The sequence below is a fragment of the Prenolepis imparis genome, unplaced genomic scaffold (assembly GCF_030444845.1).
Source record: "Prenolepis imparis isolate NDT839.2.m4 unplaced genomic scaffold, iyPreImpa1.0 SCAF_8, whole genome shotgun sequence".
Lineage (NCBI taxonomy): Eukaryota > Metazoa > Arthropoda > Insecta > Hymenoptera > Formicidae > Prenolepis > Prenolepis imparis.
In genome coordinates, this window is record NW_028141166.1 from 6,729,684 (window position 1) to 6,753,050 (window position 23,367).

Here is a 23,367-nt window from a genome sequence, read left to right on the forward strand (position 1 = left end):
GATCTCAATGTGTCTTAGTATCACCCTATATAAGCTTTGTGATTTCTCGTCTCACTTTGGTAGTTCCCCAATTCGGGCGAACACTTGAAGGAAGCTTGACAGCCCGCAAACTGTAAGTTACATCTTGTTTCGCAAAATCATTATTAATAATTTTAAAAATCTAAGAAATGTAGGATAAAATTGCGTCTGTAAGATTAATGAATATTAAGTAACCGAATTTAAAAAAAATAATATTCACATTAGATATAAAGCTGAGAGATATTTATAATTATCGACTAATATAATTTTAATGTATATTTTCTTGTAATACGCTCTTCTCCTTAATGTACTTTTAAATTGATAGTAGAATAATGAATTAAAGATATATAAAATTATTTTCTGAAATGTATGTATATCGCACATAAGTTAAGTGTTTCAATATTCAATTTTTCTTCTAAAATAGAGAGATACAAATTCTTTTCTTTTAATCATAAATTCTCAACGCATATGCAATTTATTATTAGACTTTGAAGAAGTCTATAATAGAGAGGAGAGCAATTCTGACAACCGAGATAACCGAGGCAATTGGTATACAAATTTTGGTACAAACTTTTCCAAAGAAATTTTTTATTGGTAAAATAAATAGGTAATAAAAAAACGTCTAGTTAACCGGAAATATTGAAATATTGACAGTATGTATCATCTCAGCTACTTGCAATTTCAGACGCCGGAGTCGAACGCTGTGTTTGCGTTTACCGATAATTTGTGACGAGGGATTCTAGGTGAAAATCTCTCCTACTTAGCATAAAAATCTAAAAATATACGGCAAACATGGTTGTAGAGCCTCGCAAAGAATCACGTCATGTGACTGGGGCGACAATGTGTCGGAGATGTTTTTATTTCCTTTGTAACCGGTTGAAACCGCTGTCTCAGTTTATTCGTTTACGTTTACGCAACCGGTTAAAACTGCTTCGAGAATCTCATATCTTAATATCGTTCGCTCGTCGTCAAGGGATGGACAATAATTTAATGAATCATGTGCGCATCCGATGACACTTATGCGGCACACACATTTTACTCACGTGTTGTCGCTGGTCATTTCTCTTTTATCTCGAGATTTTTTTCTCGTACTTTAATCCTATAAATATCATTGCAACATTCATATATTTTTATATCGACCTTTACACCTTCATCGAGGAATGATCCTTGCTCCAATCGCCATGGCGAGGCCGGCATACATTTATATCGATAATCGTAGTTTCTCAATAGCCATCGATTATGTGCATTAGTAATATTATACATGATTTCTAGATCTTTGCTGTTAATCGATGATAATCATGCAAATAAAAAAAATTGTCAAGCTTTACGAATTTATACACTTGCAGAAGAATGCGTTCATCCTTGCACGTATACACCATCCATCTTGCCCCTCCAAGTGCAATTCACACAGTTGAAATCATACGTGCACACACAGTCGAACCACTGAAGAGTATATTGGTTCATATTAGTGGGAGGTGGCAGGTAGACTCTCTTTTAACGTTTCAATGCCCAGACACTCATTTTATTCGCAAGTATCGTGGATCAAGCATCATTAAATGCCGTACTTGGTACAGCCATAAGGATTGGTCAGAAACGCGACAAGTTAGAATCCAAATCTCGATCTCACGAGTGTTTTCTTCGCGGAGTACATCCAAAGTGTTGAGATCTAGGACCGAGAGTGAGAATATCATCCCGGACATTCGCTCAAATTATTGTCCATGTTGTCGTTCGATAATTTTCGTAAAGACGACACGTCACAGATAGCAAACGTGCTATATGATGCATTAATGAGGACCGATATGTGTTTCGCGATTGACTTTAATAATACGCTTTTTCGAGAGATAGTTGAGTGAGATAAGATATTGTTTGTACGCATAAAAAATTCGCGAAAATTGTGATTGCAATAATTATCGCGGATCTAGCATCCACGCAAAAGAAATCATCTTCCGAGGGATTTAAGAGGGCATTCTTCGCAGAAGAACATTCTATGCTTCGCATGCCTTTTCACAGAAAAAAGAGCAGAATTTTATTGAAGAAATCAAAGTAAGTGTCAAAAATACTCGAAGAGCAAACGTATCAATTTCGCCTGTCTAAAATCGAAATATAAACCTCTCACTGAGATTAATATCCATCTCAATATTTATTTTCAAACATGCATTTTTTCCAAACTCATTGGCAATGTTAGACCGATTATGACATTTTCGACATTGAAGCTAATAATTATAATTCAAATCGCTTGACCTTTCAGTGAAGAACCCTTTAACAAGCGCGCCAATTCGAGCTCTCTTTAGAACGGCTCGACCTCGTATCCTCTTCGCGTATCATTAGCATCATCTCTTCAACATCGCATGCGATCTTCCGAATGCCTCTTTCATCGCGAAGGCGCGCATACAAAATTGTTTTATTTGTGTTTTTATCAAGACAAACGGTTGTACAAGTGTTAAGTAACACATAAAAATATTTTCTGTACATTGCAGGAAATGTACTTCCTGATTTTATTTTTGGCAATATAAATACAGAGCATTGGAAAAAGTTTTACATTAAAAAAAAAACGAAACATATGTATTATTTCATTAAATATTCAGAAAAAAAGAGTTTGTAATTAAAAGCTCTACAGATGAATCAAAAGAATGTTTGAATCCTGTCGATTTTTATTTTCCGATTGAAATATAATTACAATAATTTATTGTTTCGTATTAAAATATATAGACAACATCAACATTTCATTTTGATGCACAAATATAAATTGTTGCTTGAATACTTATTTATGCTTTATCTATATTTCAATTTTTACTGATACGATAATGTTTTAAAAATAAATAAATTAATTTGAATTTAATAATATAAAAATATTTTATAAAATTTTTTTATATTTTATATTATATACACGCGATATGGAAACTGATGACGCCCACAATTTTTGATATTTTACATATCATATTTACAATCATCTATAATTATGCAGTTATAGTTATAATTATTACAATTACTATAATTATTACAATGATATTCTATATTCTACAGAAAGATATTTCAAAGTCAGGAACAAACTTGGAAACTTTACGGAACATGTAGATTGTATATACGCAAAAATTTTACGTTAAAAAAATTTTTAATTTTAATGGAAAACTAAAGAATCATGATAAATTTTTAGAAGTGGAGTTTTTTCCTCAATTAGTTCAAATATAAATATTTTTAAAATTATATAAGTGATTAAAAAAGAAAATTTCTCATAAACTATGTTTTAAGGAGCCTAATGAATATAAAATATATTCTTCTACTAATAGAATCTTATTTATTCTGAGGTTTAAATTAAAGATGTGTGATGCAAAAAAATGGAAAATTGCAATGATGATATTTATTTCTTAGATATTTTTGATAAGGAAAAATTAATCGCTAACCCACAAGTTAGTTAAGAATTTGTCATTAAAATATTCGATGGATACTTCGTATACATGTACATTTTTGCAATCAAATATAAATTATACATCTCGATTGTGTCGAGATATGCCACTTCACCGTCCTCTTAATTATATTAACATATATATAATTATCTTATCGCAATTATTGTAAAAAAATAATTCCTAAAATTTCTCATATATTGAATATTAGATATTTTATTGAAAGATAATTGATTTTAATTTAAAAGTTTTTGGATAGAACTAGAAATTTCCGGATAGAACTTAATAATCAAGCTCTCAAATTTAATCGTAAATTTAATCTTAAATGATGATGAATTTAATCGTAAACGATTTTGTATTGCGTTGTAAAGGAAGGCGCGTGATGTTCGTTCATTAGCGAGTATTTAGTACAGGATGTCGTGTCATTTTACTAGAGTGACGTTAAACCATAAAACGTCCCCCTCGCAATTATATCATTGAGTTTCTCTCCTTTTCAGAATCGGCAAAATAAACGAGTCAAGCTTCTTAATAAAGTCACTATCTAAATACGATACTATTAAATATAAAAATTATTAAATACGGATGTATTTATTTATAGGATATAGATGCGCGATAAAATACTAAAAATATATCAATCAATAATATATATAATTAAAGATTAAATGACATCGCTATCATTAAGCTGATACATCATTATCAGCAAGTCTTTATCTGTTTGTGTCATGTATTTGACATATTATTTCTATGTTGAATACTTGATAATTTGTTATTTTTAATGTATAAAATTTATATAAAACGAGCATTACTTTTTATTAAACCTCCGAGTCAAATCAATAATAACCGAGGGTAAATTGTCTCTCGAGTGGTGAAATACTTCCCTTGAGAAACTACCCTTCAACAAGACCGTGTGGCCTAACGGATAAGGCGTCGGACTTCGGATCCGAAGATTGCAGGTTCGAGTCCTGTCACGGTCGAAAATTCTTTTTTTGTCCTCACACAAATTTAGTATCATCGGTATTGTATAATGCATACGGTATTGTATAATGCAATCCTTCAAATCATCCCCAGTTGACGGATATATTACGTATATACAGTATATATAACAAGTTCATTAATTTTTATCATCCCTCTGATGATGTATCAAGATTTAAGTATTTTTTTCTTCAAAATAATTATTTTATTTTATTTTATTGTATAATATTATTATAAGCATTTTTAAAATTTTAATGTTATTGCCTCAAATTGCATATTGCGACATTTATTCTTCGCTATCACCAATGATAATTTGTGTTATAAGATTTATAACATTTGACTTGCCACGATTATTTCGTCGATAGCTAATGATTATCATTGAGTGAGAATTAGAACGCAAGAGAGATAGAGAGAGATGTTACGTACAGCGGCTTGTAACGTTGTTTATAATACAATTGTGGGAACTGGTAATAATTAAAATGATCGCGAAAACACAGTGCCAAGTTAAAACACGTTCGATGTTTTTTCCGAGTACTGTGTATCAAGGACATCCCCGAAGTACTCTTCGAAGGATAATCGCGAATAATATGCCCGATAACACACATTGTTCGATTAGTGTAGTAAACTACAAGGAGTAATGTACAAATTATTTATATATCATGCAAAATAATGCGTGGATTTTATACATTTCATATTTTAAAGAATATTTAAAATATCATAAATTATAATATATTAAAATTATGCAGGGTGTCCCTTTTTAATCTATCACATCTCATAACTTTGCAGGAAGCGATCGTAGAGAAAAATGTTTTATACAAAAGTTTTTTGAGGGAGACATAAGATGATGTCATCGGTTTGACGTTGTTTCAAGATCGTATAAGCATAAGCTAAAGAATATGCAATTAAAAATAATAGATTCTATTTAAGAAATCGAAGGTGACCTTTATGTGATCTTTAAACGACTATCCAACGTCAAACCGATGGCACTATCTTATGTCCCCCTCAAAGTCAAAAAACTTTTGTATGAAACATTTTTCTCTACGACCACTTACTGCAAAGTTACAAGAGGTAATAGATTAAAATTGGACATCCTGTATATAATTTTTTTTTATATTATTAAAACATTAATATTTTTAATATATAATAAATATTTAATATAATAAGTATAATAAATTATATAAATTAATATTTTATTAAATTTATATAAAATATTAAATTATATATTATCGTATTATAAAGAATTATATATTTATAAAGAAAAAATGCAATGTTATATAATGTTGAATGCGATATATATTTAATATTGTTCTTAAATAAAGAGGGAAAAAGGCTATCTCTGTACATGCGTGTGGGATAAAGAGACAATCAATGGTCCCGAGATGTGTGTTGGAGATCTATGTTAGGTCACTGTTCGGATTGCAAGCTGCTCTATTCCATTATTAATCCAATTAGACTAATCTCGCTCGAATTCGCATTAACGATAACACGCGATAGCGCGTTTCATCGCGAAATTATAGGTTCATACGCGGGGGAATGTCGACCCACTGTGTCGAACTAATGACTCGTACTTTAGGAACATAGTATCGCACGTAGACACTCTCTTGACACAGGTCGTTAGATGAATTCGTATAATTTCGTCGGCGCTTCTCTGAACTCCATGAATGAATCGTTGAGTGGCACGTATAGACACGTGACACGAAACGGTAAATGAGAAAAAATAAATAAAATCTCGATGTGAATCACACGTGGAGCGATCAAATGAAATTTTATCGCCCATTCCTCAATAAGCTCTCTACAACAGCTTCTATTCGATCTGTTTCAGTTCACGAGCGAGCGCGAAATCCAGCCCCGCCGACGAGCAGCAGCAGATCAGCGCAGATTCAGCAGGAAGATCTCGCCTGGGCTCATTGATCAACAACAGTTACAACAACAACAACAGCAGCTTGATATTCGACGAAGTTTCCTGTCGAACGCGAGGGTTCAACATCTGATTCTTTTTTTAACCAAGGCAGCTTCACTCACACGCGCCGACATCGTAGAATGGTAGAAGGTGAACCCGACACAAAGTGCAGTATTAGTACGTATAACTCTTTCTCTCTCTCTTAACTTTAATTTAATTTTAATTTTAATTTATTTAATTTTAATATTTTAATATTAATTTTAATTTTAATGACAGAGTGTGATGTAAAAGACGAGCGGCTAAACGGTTGCGGTTCTAAGGAATTCGAACTTGCCCGTAAGTTTATATTCGTCAAATATGTATAAATTTTTCTATTTATAGATATAAGTTCGTGATTTATATATTCATTAATTATTATCTGCATCATAGGTATCGGATTAGAAGGCAAAACTCTCGATCCAGAAAAGGGATCCTATGTTCAAGCTGATTTCGAGAAGGCCATCGAACTAAGCAGTGAGTTTATTTCGATGATTAAAGCACAAGGATTGTCTTATAAAAAAAATGAAACTCTCTTATACCTACTAATTATCATTAAAATAATAAATAAAAAAAGATGTATAAATACAAATTCACATGAAAAAATGTAGTAAGAGCCAGGCATAGAATTCTTTTACTAATTGATATGCTGAGGATGGTCCTAAGAGAAGGACCGAAACGTTCGAAATAAGTATAAAAGAATTTAAAAAATAATTTTGTCGCGTCCAACATCTATGCCTGGCTCTTATTAGACCTCTTCATACCTGAATTCGAATTTCATACCTGATTAGTATTATCTCTTCGCAGAATATGGCAAGTTCCATTACTTCCTGCTCGCGGTATGCGGCTTCGTCAGCACCAGCGAGGAGATGGACGTGATCTCCATGTCCTTCATCTTGCCGAGTGCGCAATGTGACCTGAAGCTCGACACCCAAGCGAAGGGATGGCTCAACTCGATCATCTTCATCGGGATGATGGCCGGGGCGTACGCGTGGGGTTCCGTAGCGGATGCCCTTGGTCGTCGGAAAGTCCTGATCGCCATCTCGTTCATGAACGCCCTGTGCATCGTCGCCTCTAGCTTCAGCCAAACGTACGAACTCTTCATGTTGTTCCGTTTCCTGAACGGCGCGGCGTAAGTATCAAGAATCTCCGCGTGTGATCATCGATGACAGTTATCGGTCAGCTCGATCTGATCACGTAGTCTGATTCCTCAGCAACGAAAAGATTGAATAATTAAATAATTAACGTTCCAGGCTGGGAGGTAGCGGACCGGTCATCTGGTCGTACTTTGCCGAATTTCAGCCAAAGTCCAAACGCGGCTCCATGCTGTCCTTCATGGCCGCGTTCTGGACACTGGGAAATCTCTTCGTGGCGGGTAAGTTTTTTGACAATTAATTTATTCTCTCACATTAAATTAATATATTCTTTCTATATACAACATGATATATTCGCGAATGTGCTTTGCATTCGTAGGTTTGGCGTGGTTGATCATCCCTAGAAAGATGGGTTTCACGAGTTTAACGTTCACCTACAATTCTTGGCGAATCTTCCTGTTGATCTGCGCTATTCCGTCGTTCGTCGTGACGGGGCTGCTTTTGTTGCTCCCTGAATCCCCCAAGTATCTCCTGTCCTCCGGAAAGTACGAGGAGGCACTCGAGATCTTTCGCAAGATATACGTCATTAACACCGGCAAACCAAGTGAGACCTACATGGTAATTAGACTTTGAGCCATTTAACATTTAACGTAATGAAGATGTATAGGATCAATTTTTCTCGAATATTTATAGCGTATAATTTTTCAACAGGTAAAAGAACTGATTCTCGATGATCTTCAAGAACCGAATCCGGTGAAGAACAAAGTCGAGGAGAAGAGTAAGTGCAAAACTATGCTAGGTGATATCGTGGAGAATAGCAGACAGCTATTTATAACGCCTATCCTTCGCTTCACCATAATATCGATCGTTATTAATTTCACCTTTCACATCGGTTATTACGGTCTCATGATGTGGTTCCCGGAACTGTTCAATCGTTTCGACGAATTCAATCGTGATCAGCCGGGGGTGGTGGCCTCGATATGTCAGGTCACCGATTACGTCGTTCATAAGGGTTCGCATAGCGTCGAGAATGTTTGCACCGATAAAATCGGAGCGTCCGTCTTTAAGGAATCCCTTATCACGGTGGCGTCCGCTATACCTGCCAACATTATAGCCGTCCTGGGGATGGATCGCCTTGGGCGCAAATTTTTTCTAGGTATATCCACAACTATAAAAAAATATAAGCAATAAAAATATTTTATATTTATTATATATTAATTATTAATATATTATTATAATATATTATTTATTATGTATTTATATTATTATTTATATTTTATTACGATATCTCTTATTGAGTTATTTTTGTAAATAATTATTTTACACACAAATAACATATATTTATGTCCTACACTTCTTTGCAGTGTTCAGCACATTCTCGTCAGGGCTGTGCTCAATCGGTTTGTATTTCGTGTACAACAAGTATCAGAATTTGACGGTGTCGGCTGTCTTTAGCGGGGCGATAAGTTGCGGTAACGCAGCTCTGGATTGTCTCATCACCGAGGTATTCCCTACGCAGTTGCGTGCAACCGGAATCGCGATATCAATGGTTGCCGCCCGCCTTGGCGGGATAATTGGTAATATCGTTATAGCCCAGCTCTTGGACACGTATTGTCCGGCACCGACTTTCATAGTGGCCGCTCTTCTCATTGGTAAGCACGTCTACAATTATTCCTTCATTCATACCTTTTACATTTTTAATTTTTTTTCTCGATTCTACATGTATACTTTTTATTTTTTTCGTAGGAGGAGGCTTACTGTGTTTATTTTTACCGAACACAACGCGCGAGCCGCTTTCCTGACCCTAACAGAAGTCCATTCACATCGGTCTACAATCATTTATCCATTTCTTTCGAGTACAAGTGTTGCGTAAAATTTTATGGGAGCCTGGCGATTAAATTACAACATTGTAAAGTAAAATTTAAAGTTCGAAAATATCCCCATTTTGTAAGAAAACTCTTAAAGAATCTCTATTGTTTATAATTATCCTTATTAGATAAAAAAGATTTGTAAGCAGAATACAAACACATACACACAACACACATATTACAGTAGAATAGTAAAGAAAATATGAATATAGGCATCTAAGATGCTAATCAGTACGAGAGAGATGTAACACAATTAGATACTTTAGTAGAATTTTCTATATATGTAGTATATATATTATATATTGATATTATAATCACACAGAATTTATAGATAAAATAATTAAAATATGAATTAAATATATATAATAAACTAATATATCGTATAATTTTCATATGTCCCCATTGAAAATAATTTATAATATAAATATTCAGTAAACAATATAAAATCGTTTATCAAATATTTGTATTACTAGAACAACACAAGCGCGCGCTATGCGCGCGCCATTCTTCGGTTTTATGTTAAAAAAAGTATTTTTTTTTAAATAATATAAAATTTGTTTAAACTCGATTAATAGTTTTTCATAGAAATCAGCTGATTAAAGCGTTAATTTATTAATTAAATTTTTAAATAATATGATAAAAAATTAAAATAGTAATATGTTGTAAATAATATGTTATAATATCTTATTCTCGATTATATAATATTTTTTGATAGAAATCAGCTGATAACTTTCAAAAATATTAATCAAGTTTAAAGTATTATAACATATTATTTAAAATATATTAAAAGACATCAGGACTCTTTCTTGCGCTTATTCAGTGGCAGAATCTGCGAGAAAAATCAGTTTTCATATATTTTTGTTATTAATTTACAGATAATTATTAATGCAATTAACGTGCAATAATACGAGTCTTTTAATATCTTCGATAATTCATCTAAATTAATAGATTATATTTTGCGAAGAAATAAATAGTTAACGAGCAATTGTCTTATTGCGGTCGAAAAATCCTCTGAGTTAATAGGGGAACATATTTTGCGAAGAGGTATAGTGTAGCAATATGTGTCTTTTCAGGTCCGAAAAATCGTCTGAGTTAATAGGAATACATATTATGCAAAGAGGTAGATCGAAGTAACGTCGGTAATAAAGGTTGATAATTTATCGATAATAACGTCGATAATAACGTCGATAATTTACCAACCTTCATTACCAACGTTACTTCGAACAACTTCTTTGCATAACATGTATTCCTATTAACTCGGATGATTTTTCGAACGTCGTGAGAGACACGTGGCACATATGGGATACATAACCTGTTTTAAATTAAATTAAATTTATTAAATAATGCTAAATAATTTTTACAAATTGATGATACTCGTAAATTAAAAATTCATAATAATAAAAAATACAATATGTATTACTATGAACGTTGTTATTAACAATTATTAAAATATTTAGTCATGATGTGAAATATCGATGACAGCTTTTACGCGAAAATTGTAATAAAATGCCGAAATAAGGAGAAAAAAAGAAAAAGAAAGAAAATACTGCATTTTAAAAGAAAATTGATATAATAAAAGAAGAAAAATAAAATACTCAAAGTGTTATCAATTATTATTATAATATTATATTGCGAGAAAATGGCGATTTATCAGGATGCAAAAGTAATTATACCTTCATTAAAAATATATATACTTACAGGGAGATAAATATTAGTAAATTTTTCGATATATTTCATATATTCTTTTATATTTGTTTATTCTCAAATATACATAATAATAAATGTTTTTTTTTTTCCAGCAAATCCAAGCACAAACATTGTTATTCATTCTGGCTCTATGTATCTTCATTACATGCAGTGGCAAGGAGATATTTGCAAAGTATAAAGTACAAATGTTTTCTGCTATTAGTCGTAATATTAATAAATATAAACAAGTGTGATATGGGGACAGGATTGTTATCAACATTGTTTTTTTATAAACGAAGGAATTGATGCAAGCAATGGAAGATTCTCTGCTGCAGGTATCACAAGCACTTTACAATTCTGTTAATCAACTGTTATATTTTAACAAATAATTTGAGAATTAAAATATAATTTCTATTACTTTTATATTATTGATAAGATCATGTGGATGCACTGTTTGATTGCATGTTTGGATTTATAATAGGTGTTGAAACGCAGAAGATATCATATATGGAAGACGCAATTTCTCCCAAGGATACACAAGTACATATGAATTATGGCAGTGCAGATGTCACGCAGACATTTTTTTGGCTTTTACAAAAATCTGTTTCCATACAAATTGTGCAAATCCCATTAACAAATTGGAGGATGAGTTGCTTTTGGATCTCTCAAATAAAGATATATTTCTGTCATGTGGATTTAAATGTGTGTAGGAGAAAACATTTATTGTTAAAAAGCCAAAACAACAAACAGAAAAGAATACAGGTATCTTTCTTTTCACTTTTCTTATAAAAAGAGTTATATATATTTTTTCCTCCCTTATATACAAATTTATATATAAAACTGTACCGAAACTTATGCAACAGGTGGGCGATGAATGCTAATAGTATCTTTGAGCTTGTTTCAACTTGAGTTGTTCAGTATTATTGGAACCCATAATGTTCATATTCAAAAATGATCTTTAGGAGATCCAGAAGATCCTTATGATGAAAGTTATTTAAGTATTCATTTTATGCGTAAGTATTCATTTTTCAAACAAGTATATCTCTGTTTGAAGTATTATGTAAAATTTTTCTACAAAGTATTATTTACGTAAAAAAAAGAATAGAAAGTAAAACAATTTATATAGCACAGTATCAATTATATAAAATAAAGATAAGTATTTTAAAAATGTATTTTTAATATTTATATGAAAACTTGGAAATTTATTTAGATATATAATATTTAGATATAAAATTAATTTTCATTTCTTTGGAAATATTTATTAAGTTTTTTTGTATTATATACAATTTTATTAAGATTATTATTATATACAATTTTCAAACTTTGGAAATTTATTAAGATATTTATATTTAGATATAATTAATTTTCATATATTCTATTAATTTACAGATAATGCTGTTGACGTGTAATACGCGTCTTTTCATACTCTCAAAAGTTCGTCTGAATTATTCGGAAAATATATTTCGCGAAGAAGTAAGTAATGCACTTTACACAAGCAAAAACCTTTAGATATCTTCGAAAATACACATTAAAGTTATTAGAAGATTTTGCGAAAAAATGTGAATAGTGCAAACGCAGTAATGTATCTTTTAATATGCTTGAAAATTTATTTCTGAGTTAGAAGAATAAAAGTTTTACAAAGAGATCAGTGGAACTTTATAGTAATGCAAAATTTTATGTGATAAATTCGTAACTTAAAAATAAAATGTGCATATTTATATTTATCAGTATATAATTTTACTTTTATGCATTGACAAAAACATTTCTTTCTTTTAAATTTGGGATTTTTAATTGCAATTTATTTAAATAATACCATAAAGAAACAAATGTAACGCGTGTTTTGTAATATTCTAGTAATAAAAGTGCGAGATAGTCTGTAGAGACTGAAAGCATTTACTTTAAAAGGTCAAAAGAAAAAAACAATAACAATGATCAGTAGAAACAGTAAACCCCTGAAAGCATAACGTAAAGCACTCACTGAGCCATTTCTTCTGCTGAAAGCAGCCTGTACAGTTGTGTGTGGTTTTTTCATCAAGAAAATAAAGTGATTTATATTTGAATTGTTAGAACGTTAAAATGCCAAGCGAGGTGATAACTTTGCAGCTTGGCCAATGTGGCAATCAAAGTATTACATGTTATTTTGTCTCATATAATATAAATCCTTTTCATACGTTTTATAATTTTTTGATACAAATGCTACGATATTTCCAAACACTTGCAAATATGAAAATAACAAATATCTTTATCGTCTTTTTTTTTACATTATGCCTCAATTTTACAAACTTAAAATTTCTCTTTTATTATAATTTGTAATAAAACCTATATATTTTCTTTCTTAGAATAAAATTTATATATTTTTATACATTTTATTTATAGTTGGATTTGAGTTTTGGAAGAGATTATGCACAGAGCATGGAATCAGCCCAGAAGGAATCTTGGAAGATTATGCAATAGAGGGAACGCATAGAAAGGATGTCTTTTTTTATCAAGCAGATGATGAGCATTACGTACGACGAGCTGTGTTATTAGATTTAGAGCCCAGAGTTATTCATACTATTATGAATTTTCCATATTCAAAGGTAGTACGCATCTGGAATATGTATGTACATTTATGATTATGCATATATATGAATATGTATGTACATTTATGTTTATGCATATATATGAATATGTATGTACATTTATGTTTATGCATATATATGAATATGTATGTACATTTATGTTTATGCATATATATGAATATGTATGTACATTTATGATTATGCATATATATGAATATGTATGTACATTTATGTTTATGCATATATATGAATATGTATGTACATTTATGTTTATGCATATATATGAATATGTATGTACATTTATGATTATGCATATATATGAATATGTATGTACATTTATGATTATGCATATATATGAATATGTATGTACATTTATGTTTATGCATATATATGAATATGTATGTACATTTATGTTTATGCATATATATGAATATGTATGTACATTTATGTTTATGCATATATATGAATATGTATGTACATTTATGTTTATGCATATATATGAATATGTATGTACATTTATGTTTATGCATATATATGAATATGTATGTACATTTATGTTTATGCATATATATGAATATGTATGTACATTTATGATTATGCATATATATGAATATGTATGTACATTTATGATTATGCATATATATGAATATGTATGTACATTTATGATTATGCATATATATGAATATGTATGTACATTTATGATTATGCATATATATGAATATGTATGTACATTTATGTTTATGCATATATATGAATATGTATGTACATTTATGTTTATGCATATATATGAATATGTATGTACATTTATGTTTATGCATATATATGAATATGTATGTACATTTATGATTATGCATATATATGAATATGTATGTACATTTATGTTTATGCATATATATGAATATGTATGTACATTTATGTTTATGCATATATATGAATATGTATGTACATTTATGTTTATGCATATATATGAATATGTATGTACATTTATGTTTATGCATATATATGAATATGTATGTACATTTATGTTTATGCATATATATGAATATGTATGTACATTTATGATTATGCATATATATGAATATGTATGTACATTTATGATTATGCATATATATGAATATGTATGTACATTTATGATTATGCATATATATGAATATGTATGTACATTTATGTTTATGCATATATATGAATATGTATGTACATTTATGTTTATGCATATATATGAATATGTATGTACATTTATGTTTATGCATATATATGAATATGTATGTACATTTATGTTTATGCATATATATGAATATGTATGTACATTTATGATTATGCATATATATGAATATGTATGTACATTTATGTTTATGCATATATATGAATATGTATGTACATTTATGATTATGCATATATATGAATATGTATGTACATTTATGATTATGCATATATATGAATATGTATGTACATTTATGATTATGCATATATATGAATATGTATGTACATTTATGATTATGCATATATATGAATATGTATGTACATTTATGATTATGCATATATATGAATATGTATGTACATTTATGTTTATGCATATATATGAATATGTATGTACATTTATGTTTATGCATATATATGAATATGTATGTACATTTATGTTTATGCATATATATGAATATGTATGTACATTTATGTTTATGCATATATATGAATATGTATGTACATTTATGTTTATGCATATATATGAATATGTATGTACATTTATGTTTATGCATATATATGAATATGTATGTACATTTATGTTTATGCATATATATGAATATGTATGTACATTTATGTTTATGCATATATATGAATATGTATGTACATTTATGTTTATGCATATATATGAATATGTATGTACATTTATGTTTATGCATATATATGAATATGTATGTACATTTATGTTTATGCATATATATGAATATGTATGTACATTTATGTTTATGCATATATATGAATATGTATGTACATTTATGTTTATGCATATATATGAATATGTATGTACATTTATGTTTATGCATATATATGAATATGTATGTACATTTATGTTTATGCATATATATGAATATGTATGTACATTTATGTTTATGCATATATATGAATATGTATGTACATTTATGATTATGCATATATATGAATATGTATGTACATTTATGTTTATGCATATATATGAATATGTATGTACATTTATGTTTATGCATATATATGAATATGTATGTACATTTATGTTTATGCATATATATGAATATGTATGTACATTTATGATTATGCATATATATGAATATGTATGTACATTTATGATTATGCATATATATGAATATGTATGTACATTTATGTTTATGCATATATATGAATATGTATGTACATTTATGATTATGCATATATATGAATATGTATGTACATTTATGATTATGCATATATATGAATATGTATGTACATTTATGATTATGCATATATATGAATATGTATGTACATTTATGTTTATGCATATATATGAATATGTATGTACATTTATGTTTATGCATATATATGAATATGTTTGTACATTTATGATTATGCATATATATGAATATGTATGTACATTTATGTTTATGCATATATATGAATATGTATGTACATTTATGTTTATGCATATATATGAATATGTATGTACATTTATGTTTATGCATATATATGAATATGTATGTACATTTATGTTTATGCATATATATGAATATGTATGTACATTTATGTTTATGCATATATATGAATATGTATGTACATTTATGTTTATGCATATATATGAATATGTATGTACATTTATGTTTATGCATATATATGAATATGTATGTACATTTATGTTTATGCATATATATGAATATGTATGTACATTTATGTTTATGCATATATATGAATATGTATGTACATTTATGTTTATGCATATATATGAATATGTATGTACATTTATGTTTATGCATATATATGAATATGTATGTACATTTATGTTTATGCATATATATGAATATGTATGTACATTTATGTTTATGCATATATATGAATATGTATGTACATTTATGTTTATGCATATATATGAATATGTATGTACATTTATGTTTATGCATATATATGAATATGTATGTACATTTATGTTTATGCATATATATGAATATGTATGTACATTTATGTTTATGCATATATATGAATATGTATGTACATTTATGTTTATGCATATATATGAATATGTATGTACATTTATGTTTATGCATATATATGAATATGTATGTACATTTATGATTATGCATATATATGAATATGTATGTACATTTATGATTATGCATATATATGAATATGTATGTACATTTATGATTATGCATATATATGAATATGTATGTACATTTATGATTATGCATATATATGAATATGTATGTACATTTATGATTATGCATATATATGAATATGTATGTACATTTATGATTATGCATATATATGAATATGTATGTACATTTATGATTATGCATATATATGAATATGTATGTACATTTATGATTATGCATATATATGAATATGTATGTACATTTATGATTATGCATATATATGAATATGTATGTACATTTATGTTTATGCATATATATGAATATGTATGTACATTTATGTTTATGCATATATATGAATATGTATGTACATTTATGTTTATGCATATATATGAATATGTATGTACATTTATGTTTATGCATATATATGAATATGTATGTACATTTATGTTTATGCATATATATGAATATGTATGTACATTTATGTTTATGCATATATATGAATATGTATGTACATTTATGTTTATGCATATATATGAATATGTATGTACATTTATGATTATGCATATATATGAATATGTATGTACATTTATGATTATGCATATATATGAATATGTATGTACATTTATGATTATGCATATATATGAATATGTATGTACATTTATGATTATGCATATATATGAATATGTATGTACATTTATGATTATGCATATATATGAATATGTATGTACATTTATGATTATGCATATATATGAATATGTATGTACATTTATGTTTATGCATATATATGAATATGTATGTACATTTATGTTTATGCATATATATGAATATGTATGTACATTTATGTTTATGCATATATATGAATATGTATGTACATTTATGTTTATGCATATATATGAATATGTATGTACATTTATGTTTATGCATATATATGAATATGTATGTACATTTATGTTTATGTTCTGTTTTATGTATCTGAGTTAGAAGAATATGTTTTACAAAGAGATCAGTGGAACCTTATAGTAATGCAAAATTTTATGTGATAAATTCGTAAATTAAAAATAGAATGTGCATATTTATATTTATCAGTATATAATTTTACTTTTATGCATTGACAAAAGCATTTCTTTCTTCTAAGTTTGGGATTTTTAATTGCAATTTATTTAAATAATACCATAAAGAAACAAATGTAACGCGTGCTTTGTAATATTCTAGTAATATTCTAATAATAAAAGTGCGAGATAGTCTGTACAGACTGAAAGCATTTACTTTAAAAGGTCAAAAGAAGAAAACAATAACACTCATGATCAGTAGAAACAGTAAACTGCTGAAAGCATAACGTAAAGCACTCACTGAGCCATTTCCTCTGCTGAAAGCAGCCTATACAGTTGTGTGTGGTTTTTTCGTATCAAGAAAATAAAGTGATTTATATTTGAATTGTTCGAACGTTAAAATGCCAAGCGAGGTGATAACTTTGCAGCTTGGCCAATGTGGCAATCAAAGTATTACATGTTATTTTGTCTCATATAATATAAATCCTTTTCATACGTTTTATAATTTTTTGATACAAATGCTACGATATTTCCAAACACTTGCAAATATGAAAATAACGAATATCTTTATCGTCTTTTTTTTTTACATTATGCCTCAATTTTACAAACTTAAAATTTCTCTTTTATTATAATTTGTAATAAAACCTATATATTTTCTTTCTTAGAATAAAATTTATATATTTTTATACATTTTATTTATAGTTGGATTTGAGTTTTGGAAGAGATTATGCACAGAGCATGGAATCAGCCCAGAAGGAATCTTGGAAGATTATGCAATAGAGGGAACGGATAGAAAGGATGTCTTTTTTTATCAAGCAGATGATGAGCATTACGTACCACGAGCTGTGTTATTAGATTTAGAGCCCAGGGTTATTCATACTATTATGAATTCTTCATATTCAAAGGTAATACGCATCTTATAATTTTTATATATTCTTTTTATATACCTATATAGTTATTTTATAATTGACATATAAAAATCAACATTTTTTAAATTGTTACAAGCTATACAATCCTGAAAATATCTATTTATCAAAACATGGGGGAGGCGCTGGAAATAACTGGGCATCTGGATACCATCAGGGTGAAAAATTACAGGAAGAAATCTTTGATATACTGGATAGAGAAGTTGATAACAGTGACAGCTTGGAAGTAATTATTTTTATTCTTTTACATTTTATCATTAATAATATATGATTTTAGTCTCATGTCTATAATAAACATATGAAAAGATTAGTGTTAATTTCTTGTCATATAGAGTTATATACAGATTAAAAATTTTTTAAATACTATTGAAGGGTTTTGTCTTATATAGGGTTTCGTTTTGTGCCATTCGATAGCGGGAGGTACAGGTTCTGGTTTGGGATCTTTCATGTTAGAATCTCTTGCCGACAGATTTCCTAAGAAATTAATGCAGACATACAGTGTCTTTCCAAATCAAGATGAGATAAGGTAAATATGTACTGAAAAACAATTCGAATTTAACATTTCAATTATTCGTATTTAACAATCAAATTTTTATTATAGCGATGTTGTAGTACAGCCATATAATTCATTGCTAACATTAAAAAGGCTGACTCAATGTGCGGATTGTGTGGTGGTTTTAGATAATACTGCTTTGAATAGAATTGCTTCAGATAGATTACATATTCAGAATCCCAGCTTCACACATATTAATAAACTTGTTTCGACAATAATATCCGCCAGTACAGCCACTTTGAGATATCCTTCGTATATGAATAATGATTTAGTTGGTTTGATTGCACCGCTCATACCAACTCCTCACTTACATTTCCTAATGACTGGATACACTCCACTTACAACTGATCAAGAGGTAACTAAGAATCAGAATTCAGAATTTATCATCTCTTATGGTTGGCTTACAGCATGTTAAGTAAAAGTATTATTATGACAATGTTGCAGTTGAGTTTGAATGATAATAGGCTTCTTTAGAAAGTCAGCCATAAGAGACGGTAACTTTTGAACCTTGCTAATGATTATTTATATCCATTTATAAAATAGATAACATTTGCTAATATACATTGAAATTATAATATATATGCGAGCACACATGTGTGTGTATGTGTGTATTGTATATTTAGTATATAATCTGTATTTATCAAAGTTCAATCTGATTTAAACTTTAAGGCTTGTTACATATAATTGTCACGTAAAAGAAAAATTATCTCATATATTGCTAATTATGACTAAACTTTGTAATTATGATGTATTCATAAAAAGTATTGTTTAAAAACAGGAGCCATCTGTAAGGAAAACATCTGTTTTGGATGTAATGCGACGATTACTGCAACCAAAAAATATGATGGTTTCCACAGCATTAGATAGAAATGCATCTCATTGTTATATATCTATCTTAAATATAATTCAGGTAACATTCCTTAAAAATAATCTAAAGTTTAAGCTTGATCTATTCTTTTATGGAACTTTAAAATGATTTAAAATTATGATTATCTTGAAATTCACTTAAGACTCAGACATACAAGTTATAAAACACTTGGTACAAAAGATATAATATATTAAAAGATATAATTAAAAAATATATTTAATAATATATTTTAGGGTGAAGTAGATCCAACACAAGTGCATAAATCTTTACAAAGGATTAGAGAACGAAAACTTGCACAGTTTATTCCTTGGGGTCCAGCTAGTATACAAGTAGCTCTTTCAAAAAAATCTCCTTATATACAAAGTACACATCGCGTTTCTGGTTTGATGTTAGCTGATCATACTAATATATCGTCAGTGAGTATTTTATTCCCATCCAATATTACACAGCCATTAAAATTGATCACAATATGTGATTTGCAATATTGATTGAAACTTAATGCTGATAAACAATATATATATATGTATATATTTTTTAGCTTTTTGACGGAGTCTTACAACAATATGACAAATTGCGTAAGCGAGAAGCGTTTCTGGAACAATTTCGTAAAGAAAAAATGTTTGAAGACAATCTTGACGAATTGGATAATTCGCGAGAAGTCGTAGAATATTTAGTGAAGGAGTATCAGGCTACAACTCAACTCGATTATCTTAGTTGGAATCCAAGCAAAACAGATACATAAAATATCTAAGAAATACAAAATATAAGTGTGATCATAAATATAAAATTATATTATATTATATATATAATATTATATAAATATTATATAAAATATTATATATTAGAAGAAAAATATTTCTATTGCTTGTTTTCAAAATTAAATATTTTTTTTCTAAGATTATTATTCTAGAATTTTAGAAAATATAATGCGAGTGACTAATTTTTTATAATTCCATTCTGATATTTCTGATTATTTTATATTGTTACCTGAAATAAATATTTTATTTATTAAATATTACTCGAAATAAATATTTTATATTTAATAAATATATTTTCTAAAATTCAATATATATATGAATATGTAATATAAATTCCACGCGCATGCGCGAGAAATAGAATACACGATTTATTAAAATTATTATTGATTAATAATACGTAAAAAATAATATAATAATGTATTTTATATTTTATTTATAATATAAATATATATATCTATTATTTATTTTTATTATTTATATTTTTTTATTGTAATATATAATTTAATTAATTTTTATTTATGCAAGACCGTGATTACAATAAATTGTACAGAAAACAGAAAAATATACATTTAATAATAATAAAACATCATTAATTCTACTAATTTCTTACTAATTCTATTTTTCATTTAACGGCTTGTCGATTAGCGATTTTTATTTATGTATTTGATTTATAATCTCAGGACTCTTGCTTATTCAGTGGCAGAATCTGCGAAAAAAATCAGTTTTCATATATTTTTGTTATTAATTTACAGATAATTATTAATGCAATAATACGAGTCTTTTAATATCTTCGATAATTCATCTAAATTAATAGATTATATTTTGCGAAGAGATTTAACGAGCAATAATATATGTCTTATTGCGCTCGAAAAATCGTCTGAGTTAATAGGGGAACATATTTTGCGAAGAGGTATAGTGTAGCAATATGTGTCTTTTCAGGTCCGAAAAATCATCTGAGTTAATAGGAATACATATTATGCAAAGAGGTAGATCGAAGTAACGTCGGTAATAAAGGTTGATAATTTATCGATAATAACGTCGATAATTTACCAACCTTCATTACCGACGTTACTTCGAACAACTTCTTTGCATAACATGTATTCCTATTAACTCAAACGATTTTTCGGACATATTAAAATACATTTATTGCCGCACTATCGACACCACCTCTTTGCAAATTATATTCTCCTATTAACGCGGATGATTTTTCGAATATATTTATTACTGCACTATCGACACTACCTCTTTGCAAATTATATTCCCCTATTAACTCAGACGATTTTTCGGACATAAATGACACATATTACTGCAAAGATAGTGCAGTCTGTTCTATAGTTATACATATATATTTTTTTTTTTTACATTATTACTTTATATTATTTGTTATATATTTTTACATTATTATTATTTTATATATTTTATGCATTATTTAAACAGATAAAAATAAGAATAATAATTAAAATAATTAAAAAATAATGTAAAGAATAATTATATAATTTTTTTTCGAAAAAGTAAAAGTTTGCGCAATTAAGTTATAGAACATTCTATATATAATTATAAAGTTTTTAACAAGATGATTTTGGAAATAATATGATTGATATGCTTAAAATAATCTAAATACAAATGCAATAAAAATATAAATGTGTACATAAATGTATATATATATATAAATGTGTACATAAATTAAAAAGTTAAATGTAAAACGGTGACATAAAATAATGTAGTAAATGTAAGTAGTATAGGTCAATAAAAGTAGTATAAATCAATAAAATATTAAAAGTTAATATTTATAATAATAAATAAGCAAAATTAATTAATTTGAAACATTATAATTAAGGGATTAAATGCAAAACAGTGATATAAAATAATGATGTAATCAATATAAGTGGTATAGGTCAATGAAAGTAGTGTAGATCAATGAAAGTAACATAAGTTAATAAAAACACTATCAATCAATACATATAACAATAAATAATAAGCAATATTAATTAATTTTGACATCATAAATTAAAAAGTTAAATGCAAAATGGTGACATAAAATAATGGTGTAATAAATATACATATATATACGCGAAAAAATATAGCAGCGTTAAATTAATCATTTATGAGATATTGACGCTAAATTGAGAATAAAATAGTCCATTGATTTTAAAATGGAATCGCGCATAATTCTGTATATAAAAGCGAGCATAAGAGAAAATTTAAAGAGATATATTTTGAGGCATATATATGCTTTTTATATATATACTTTTTCTTTTCTTATATCATTAACTGAAAGCTATAGCAGATACATACGTACAGTACAATTAAATCCATGTTGAGCATGTTGATTTTTAGAATAGGAAGTAAATAAAAAGACAAAG

General features: G+C 28.0%; 3 protein-coding genes, 1 long non-coding RNA gene and 1 other non-coding gene across 6 annotated transcripts; all 5 read left to right on the forward strand.

Annotated features, from left to right (window-relative positions):
- LOC145940121 (synaptic vesicle glycoprotein 2B) lies at positions 1 to 9,665 on the forward strand. Its single transcript, XM_083045003.1, has 10 exons — positions 1 to 112; positions 6,214 to 6,468; positions 6,568 to 6,627; positions 6,721 to 6,804; positions 7,135 to 7,459; positions 7,581 to 7,702; positions 7,801 to 8,039; positions 8,133 to 8,577; positions 8,786 to 9,073; positions 9,168 to 9,665. The coding sequence occupies exons 2-10, from the start codon at positions 6,432 to 6,434 to the stop codon at positions 9,221 to 9,223; spliced, it is 1,656 nt and encodes a 551-aa protein (XP_082901129.1). The 5' UTR covers positions 1 to 112; positions 6,214 to 6,431; the 3' UTR covers positions 9,224 to 9,665.
- On the forward strand, positions 4,321 to 4,393 carry Trnar-ucg (transfer RNA arginine (anticodon UCG)). Its single transcript has one exon. It is a non-coding gene; the product is annotated as a tRNA-Arg (tRNA).
- An 872-nt stretch (positions 9,666 to 10,537) lies between the features above and the next one.
- LOC145940059 (uncharacterized) lies at positions 10,538 to 12,381 on the forward strand. The gene is made up of 5 exons (XR_014425952.1): positions 10,538 to 10,952; positions 11,089 to 11,310; positions 11,457 to 11,737; positions 11,839 to 11,988; positions 12,365 to 12,381. It is a non-coding gene; the product is annotated as an uncharacterized LOC145940059 (long non-coding RNA).
- Positions 12,382 to 12,839: 458 nt separating this feature from the next.
- On the forward strand, positions 12,840 to 18,123 carry LOC145940058 (tubulin gamma-2 chain-like). Its single transcript, XM_083044876.1, has 3 exons — positions 12,840 to 13,100; positions 13,352 to 13,554; positions 18,063 to 18,123. Exons 1-3 carry the CDS (start codon positions 13,052 to 13,054, stop codon positions 18,063 to 18,065), a joined length of 255 nt encoding a protein of 84 aa, XP_082901002.1. The 5' UTR covers positions 12,840 to 13,051; the 3' UTR covers positions 18,066 to 18,123.
- LOC145940052 (tubulin gamma-2 chain-like) lies at positions 17,772 to 21,199 on the forward strand. 2 transcript variants are annotated; one of them, XM_083044865.1, is made up of 8 exons: positions 17,772 to 17,869; positions 18,602 to 18,804; positions 18,905 to 19,051; positions 19,215 to 19,351; positions 19,427 to 19,733; positions 20,157 to 20,288; positions 20,480 to 20,662; positions 20,785 to 21,196. In XM_083044865.1, the coding sequence occupies exons 2-8, from the start codon at positions 18,784 to 18,786 to the stop codon at positions 20,986 to 20,988; spliced, it is 1,131 nt and encodes a 376-aa protein (XP_082900991.1). In that variant the 5' UTR covers positions 17,772 to 17,869; positions 18,602 to 18,783; the 3' UTR covers positions 20,989 to 21,196. The 2 variants fall into 2 exon arrangements, with proteins under 2 accessions (XP_082900991.1, XP_082900990.1); XM_083044864.1 differs by lacking the exon at positions 17,772 to 17,869 and adding an exon at positions 18,159 to 18,349 and having other exon boundaries at positions 20,785 to 21,199.
- Positions 21,200 to 23,367: the final 2,168 nt, after the last annotated feature.